This window comes from Austrofundulus limnaeus, unplaced genomic scaffold (assembly GCF_001266775.1).
Source record: "Austrofundulus limnaeus strain Quisiro unplaced genomic scaffold, Austrofundulus_limnaeus-1.0 Scaffold139, whole genome shotgun sequence".
NCBI lineage: Eukaryota > Metazoa > Chordata > Actinopteri > Cyprinodontiformes > Rivulidae > Austrofundulus > Austrofundulus limnaeus.
Genome location: NW_013952541.1, coordinates 492049 through 499802, shown reverse-complemented (window position 1 = coordinate 499802; position 7754 = coordinate 492049). Strand labels below are relative to the sequence as shown.

General features: G+C 36.5%; 1 protein-coding gene across 1 annotated transcript in view; it reads right to left on the bottom strand.

Moving 5' to 3' along the window:
* The window catches only part of LOC106522901 (contactin-associated protein-like 4), a gene marked incomplete at its 5' end in the record, with an annotated part of 112209 nt that overhangs the window by 68902 nt on the left and 35553 nt on the right, over positions 1-7754 (bottom strand). The window contains 1 exon segment of the mRNA XM_014016138.1: positions 4520-4630. Coding sequence (XP_013871592.1) covers positions 4520-4630 — 111 coding nt within the window.

Genomic DNA, 7754 nt, shown 5'->3' with positions numbered 1-7754 from the left:
CTATTATAACCTTGGTTAGAAATCATTTTAAAATGTAATTAATTCTGAAAATCTTTTCAAGACCCCATTTCGATGTTTCGGGACCCCGCTATGGGCCCTGAGCCCAACTTTGGAACCACTGGTTTAGATAACAGGAAGTTATGATATTCCATAAAAAGCCAGGTTAGTTTTTAGTCATTGCTACTTCTTTTTTATTTAATTTGTTTTAAAAATAAATTGTTTAAATATTTTTCGAGGCACTATATTTCTTTGACAACAAACTGGCTTCTTTTGTCACAACAGTATTTTTTTTTTACGTAAATGTCAAAAAAACAAAGAAAGAATTTTATTTCTGGTCCTTCACGCCTTTTGGTTCTTAAGAAACCGACTCAGCAGAATTTCTAAAAGAGACATTTAAACTGAAAAACTCAAGGTTGTATTTGCACCTACTATGCCTAAATATGTCAGTGCTTGCATCTAAAATGTCTAAAATTAGACTCATTTTGTGTTTCTACTGTAAAAACACAGACATAGATGGTAACTTTGATTCTTTTAAGCTGTCAGAACAGCTTTCAGCCGTCTCCTCGGAGCCTCCAGCTGATCCAGTGAAGGTTGTGATGAGAATTAAAACAGATCATGTATCTAGTTTCAGCTCCTCTCCACTGGCTCACTGTTAAATCTAGGTTCAAATTCTCCTCCTGACAGGTCGAACTCTCAACACCGAGCTCCATCTTACATTAAAGATCTTTTCGTTTCATATTTATAACCARCAGAGCACTTTGTTCTCACACAGCAGGTTTACTTGTGGTTCTTAGAACCTGTAAAAGTGGAATGAGAGGCTGAGCRTTCAGCTGTCAGACTTCTTGATTCTGGAAACAGCTTCTGGTTTTGTTTCAGCCGTCAGATATGCTCTGTGCTTTTTAAACGAGACCTGAAACTTTTCTTATGAAAAAGGTTTCAAACTGGGGCGATTAAAGCTTCTTCTACTCAACGAAAAGTGTGTTGTTTTGTTCACAGCGTTAACTCTCCCGCCCCTTCTGTGTGATTGGTCAGAAATTTGTGGGTGTGTTTGTTTAAATCAAAAATTGAACAAAAACGTTACATTTTCACTGAGCACTTCAGAAACAAGCAAAAGACTCAGTGAATGTTGATCTTACTGTGAGCAAAAGTGCTTTAATATTTAAAGTTATGCAGAATAAGGTTTGAGTGCAGCCGTTGTTAATATCTTTAGGGATGTTTTATGTCTTCCAGCCACCATAAACTCTTATTCTTTGACAACTTTCGTCATTTCCGGTATCGCTACATATTAAAACAACCACCATGTATTTTATTTTGGATTTAGCAAAGCAAAAAACAAACACTGTGGATTTTTTATTAGTTCGATTTTACATTTTTACATTTAGGTTTTGAAAATGGAAAAACAACACAGATGTTTTCTTTTTGCGATTTTATTTTGAAATGACAAAACCAAAGACCGAACCATACAGGGATTGTTTAATACAGGTTATAATATTTAATAAACTAGAATTTCTTATAAATATTCAACTGGTATATTTTGAACCAAACTGTTTAAATTGTTTAATTTAGTCTAAATGCCTACTCATATTTATTTGATCTAATTGTGAGCATTTCAGTATTTATRTGTCCAAAAGAGGCTTYCAGCTGATTTTTTTTATTCCATCTTCAACATGTTGGACAATAAGAGTGACAGGACCTTTAAGAAGAACTGCTCAATATTAGGAAAACATGATGTGTGGTATTATTGCTTAAAATTTGTTTAATATAAAAAATATGTTGCTCATTTATCACTTTCTCTTCTGTCATCTTCACCAAACCGACCTGAAAACAACCTGACGCCAAGAAAAACAAGAACTAAAGAAGAATCTGTGTTCAGTGCGATCTTGAACACAGATTCTTAGATTGTTCTAATCCGTGTTTGGGTTCGTAATTTCATAAAAATCCCAGATAAATGTGATGAAATTTAAACCAGACCTTCATCCTCAGCATCAGGGTTCATATCATGAATCACGGCACAACATTGTTTTGTCACATATTCATCAGGTGAATAACATCAGGTGTATCTAAATCAGTTACAAGTCGAGTTTCGGGGTGTAGGTGGTTTTACAAAACTCTGGTTCCCCTAACGAGTTTAGAGCGACGCTGCAGCAGCAGGAGGTGGAAATGAAAAGGAGATTTTCATTTATTCATCAGTTTCTGCTCCAAACATTGGGGTTTGCTCTCTGAGATCCAGATCCAGGTGAATACGCCCCAAACCACTTCTCCTTCATAATTCTCTTTTCTTTTATTCTCTTTTACCCTCAGGTGTTCACTAACATGGCCTCTTCTGGAAACAACGCGCCTACGGTGGGTTTTTAAACGATGCCCCTCGGTGCTCTGCAGGGACAACAATGCGCTCGACACGTGCAGAACAATTCTGTCTCCAGCTTTCCCGTGAATTTTCCTCGGCACTCGCAGTTTTGGAAAGCTCTGCTCGGTGCTAACGCTCCTGCTGGGAACCCGTGGGTGGGAAAAAAAAAGAGAAGAAAAAGAAGAAGAAGAGGCTTTAATTCAGCAGAGCTCTTACTTTGCATTTATGTGAGAACAGTGCTGACGTGCTAAAATAACCAGCGGCAGAGCAACAGTTTGGGCAAATTGTTAACTTGCTGTGAATAAGTATGTGGGCATAAGGTGGCCTGGTTTCTAAACAGCGCGATGAGAAAAGAAAACTGCAGATATTGCAGTTTTTTAACCAAWTATGAGCTGATATTACATCTGTGAGTTGCTGCTCGGATGACAAAAGAACAGCTTAAACCATCTTTTTTTTTACATTTATAAGTATTTTTTTAAATAATAACACACTTTTTGGTAATTATCTCTGTTTATGAACCTTATTTTTTGGTAGCAGCTGAAGTTGTTCAGTTTTTCAGCAGGCAGCGCTATTTCTAAGTTTCTTTGCAGACTTTTTAAAAATAAAGTTTATTTGGAGACAGWTATGCTAGTCAGTAGGTGTGAAATAAAGCTCCAATATAAGAATGTTTTTTTAGTTTTCACTGCACAAATCCAGCCTCCCACCTGTTGTACATCTTTGTCTTGTTAAGAGAAATGAAAAACCAGGAAATGTCAGCCTCATCACAGAGAGGTGGCTTTAGAGCAGAACGTGTTGGAAAAAGGGCACCAATGAAAATGAGCTCTTACAGTTTTTACTGGAGAAGCAGAGTGGCTCTCACTAAAAACAGATTCTCCAGACTTTAACCRTTGTGGCGACAGATTGAACTGTATTTTATTACAAGACGCAGACAAAAATGCATGAAGACTGAAAGTTTTTAAGTTTCCTGTGAGGTAAAATACCTCAGATTTAAATCATTCATTCAATTTCCAGTGCAAACAGCAGCAGCAATACAAACAGACAGTCTAACTACCTCTGCAGACTTTGTGCTACTTTAGTTGTTTTTCAAAGTTTTTAATTTTATTTACAAGTAATTTCATCATAAATGTATTTAGATATCTTTGATTCCTTTACACAGATTTTTAAAATCTGCTTTAGCRCACTTTTCTCTTCTTATGCTACTTTAAATTTTAGCAATAAGTTTTGCTACATTAAATTACTTTTTTATTACTTTTAGTTACTGATCTGCTCATTTTAGCTTTAATTTACAGYCATGTTACCTTTAGCAAACCTTTTAACAGTTTTACCTAATGTTCTGTTACTTTTAGCTATCATATCTTTACTCTTAATAAGCATTTTGCTACTTTCAGTTACTGTTTTGCTACTTTCAGTTTTAATCTATAGTCATGTTACCTGTTAGCTAACCTTTTAAAATGTTTACCTACTCTAGTTTTAGCTATGATTTTTCAACTTTTAATTAACCTTGTGCTACTTTTAGTTACTAATCTGCTTATTTTAGCWTTAATCTACAGTCATGTTACCTTTAGCTAACCTTTTAAAACTTTTATCTACTGTTCTGCTAATTTTAGCTATCATTTTGCTACTTTTAATTAGCCTTTTGCTACTTGTAGCTACCGTTTTGCTATTTTTAGCTTTAATCCATAATCATGATACCAGTTACTGTTCTGCACATTTTGACAACTTCGATTTCTTTTTTTTTTTTGCTGTTTAGCTTTTAGCCACTGCTTTGTTCTTTTAGGTTATTGCTACATTTATCTTTTAGCTGCTGTTTTTCTATTTTTATCTAGCATTTTTCCTGCTTTAGTTTTAAGTAGCATTGTGGTTTTTTTTTTTTAAGCTTTTAGCTTATTAGCTTCAGCTAACTTCAGAAACGTGACTTTAGAAAACTACCTTTTAGTTTAGTAAATCCAGTAAAATTGTCTGTTAGTTGTTTACTTTTAGACTCTAGCTAGCTGGACCTAAATAAAGTCTCGTCTCTGTCCAACGGTCTTTATTAGTCTCACATCACATCTTCATCCTCTCGTCTTCCTCAGCAGGGATGATTACTAAATCAGACTCTAACKCTCACAGTAATTAAACCCTGATCTGTCCTGGGTCCAGTTAGCTGCAAACACAACAAAATGTCCTCCTCACCATCTCTTCTGTTGAGTTTGGCGAAGCCAGGGGCGTGGCTAACGGACAGCTGGGAGGAGCTCCTGAAGGAGGACGGCGGCAGGTTGGACACCAGCGTCCCGTCACACACCTCTGTCCAGAGCAAAAGGACACAGAACAAGTAATTAGTAATTAATTAATAAGTAATTATTCTCAMAAAATGTCCTTTTAAAGAGTGCGTTTATAACACAAACATATAAAAATGCTGATTATATTGTTTAAAGTCCAGGATGGTGGTAATAAGTGAAAAGTCAAACAAGTTTTGTCTCAAACTGGAACTATTTTTAAGAAAACCTAAACTTCAAATGATGCAATTATTTAACTGTGAAAACCACAGTGTTTTCAAACACAGCAGTGTGATACATTTAAAAAAATGAGTTAGAATTTTCAATATTTTAACCCCCTCCTTTGTAGCTGAGAATTTCTTTGGCTTTTTTTTTGTGCTAATAAATTGTTGATTATTGAAAAAAATGATGCAACAAACATTGAATAAAAATCAGACTAATGATCACATGGAAGTTTTTCTGTGTCGAATGGTAAACGGCTAAATAATAAAACACTTTTTTATTCGAACATCATGTGGTGAGATTGCTCCTGCGCTGCAGTCCTTCCAATCAAAAACACCAAAACTTAAATTATGAACTAACGAGGAGACTGAAAGCTATTTGAATAAACTGATGTAATACTGCAGCAGTGGCTGAAAACTATAATATAAAATTTAGTTATTGCTGCACAAGTATGCACCCTTTCTTAAATATGACATCTTTAGCTTTTTTTGTTCTTTGTAGGATTTAATGAAAGAACAGAAAATGTCAGCTCCATTACAGCTGGGTGACTTTAGTCCTGCAAGTGTCAGAAAAGGGCAGCGATGAAAATGAGCTCTTTCAGTCTTGACTGCTGCAGCTGTGAAACAAATTCAGTTTTATTAACTGGAAACAGCACATTCTTCATCTTTATTCAGATTAGGCAGGACATTCTTACAAGATTTACTCGTATTGAAGATTTTTTTATGTGCTCAAATAAAGTCTTATTACCCAAACACAAATAGAAGCCAGGCAGCCTTGACTTTAATTTAGCATGAGATGAGAATAACTCAACTTTAGGTCAGTATTTGTAAATTTGGCCAAATTATAGCGATGTTTGTGTTATTTCAGTCTGATTACCTGTGGTGGTCATCTAGAACCAGACTGACCTCAAACATTAATCAATTGTAGATCCATTAATTACTGTTACTTTGACTAAAATCCACTTCTTCATGACATAATCAGCTAATGTCCCAACCACAATCSAACACAAGTGCTACAGGAAAAAGAAATGCTCAAACTGAGGTTGAGACTCCAGTTTGTCTGGTAGAAAGTTGCAGACTGGTCATCTAGACTTCAAGTCTAGCACATGTAAAACAAGTTGCGATATGAGAGCCACAATTAAGACTTTTATGCACCAAGCCGTGGCTAGGTCTTTGTAGCAGGAGGCTACATCTATTGCAGATCCAGCTACTGATCTGATTAATGAGAGGCMAGCACTGATGACTGAGCTACAAGCTGGCAAATGAGAAAAAGACTACTCATGAGTTAGCATTGGAAAGGCTAGTGTCTAGCTTGCCTGGGCTGGCATTAGCATTGGAGAGGCTAGTGACTAGTGTGCCTAGGCTGGCGTTAGCATTGGGAAGGCTTGTGACTAGCATGCCTATGTTGGCGTTAGCATTTGGTAGGCTAGTGACTAACATGCCTAGGTTGGTGTTAGCATTGGRGAGGCTAGTGTCTAGCTTGCATAGGCTGGTGTTAGCATTGGAAAGGCTAGTGACTAACATGCCTAGACTGGTTTTAGTATTGAAAAGGCTAGTGACTAGCTTGCCTAGGCTGGCATTAGAATGCCTAGATTGACATTAGCATCGGAGAAGCTAATTATTAGAATGCCTAGGCTGGCGTTAGCATCGAGGCTAGTGACTAGCATGGCTAGTTTTGTCACCTAAATTAGACAGAGCAGAAAAGGATTTAAAAAAAATCAATCAATGTATCAATGAATTAATGAATCAATGAATGAATCTATCTATCTATCTATCTATCTATCTATCTATCTATCTATCTATCTATCTATCTATCTGAAAATATGAGAAAGATTTAATATTAATGTTAGCTGAGTGAAAACAAGCCTCTTTATTTGCTGTTTATTTTTTTCCCAGCAGCAGCTTCTGTTCTCTTAGCACAAATAAAAACACGTTTGTGGTTTAAAGTCATAAAAGTGAAGACATTGTGGCGATTAACGCAGCTTGAGTTGGATTATTTTCTGACTCTGAGCTGGTTAGAAAAGAAAGGCAGTCAAGTTGTTAAAAGCAGCAGGATGGGAGCTCTGTGATGCTGAGAGGCTTTCATCTCCAAATGATCAGCTATTCAGTGTAAAAAAAGAAAAGGTTTATTTAGACGGGTTTGGATATTTTCATTTTTAAAACCTTTAATCCGTGAAAATTATGACAGGATGAGAGGGAGAGTAGGTTTAATGTTTCCTGGGTGGAAACAGGTCTTCCAGCTGTAATGGCACCAGATTACATGAATGACTCGAGTAATGATGTCCAGTTGGAGGAGTAAATGGGGTAATTTTGCTTCAATGGATAAATGAATGCAGTAATCAAGTCATGCAAAGATGAATGGTGTCCTCGCTGAATCATTACAGGCTGATGGAGACGAATCAAGTTTGATTTAAGAATGATTGTTGGGAATAAAAAACACTTAATGGTGTGTTTTACGCAATCTGGTTTGCTATTTAAGTTGATTTTTTATTCTTTTGTATGTTCACTTAATCAACTGTCTCTTTCATTTGTTAGAGCCAYAAACACGAAGGTTTTATGTGCTCATATTTGTACTGATCTGTGTGTGATTACAGAACAAATAAACACAAAGACAGATCCGCATTAGGAGTTTTGTTTTTTCTTTCTCTCACTCTGCTAATGCTGCCTCCATCCATCGCCTCTCATTTAATGGGTGTTCTCCACTTCTGAAACAAGAGCCAATTACTAAGATTCGTGCCGCGGTCCAACTCGGGCTCTGGACTCTCGACAGCGAAGCTTTCACGCAGATTATTCTGTCAACATCAGCACCATTCATCCTAACGGCACCAGTCCTCATCGACGTCCCAATGCCCAAAGCTGCCTGAGAAGTTTGCTCGTTGAAGAGTTATGGTAAATGGTACTGAATGGTAAATGGTACTGAACTTATAGAGC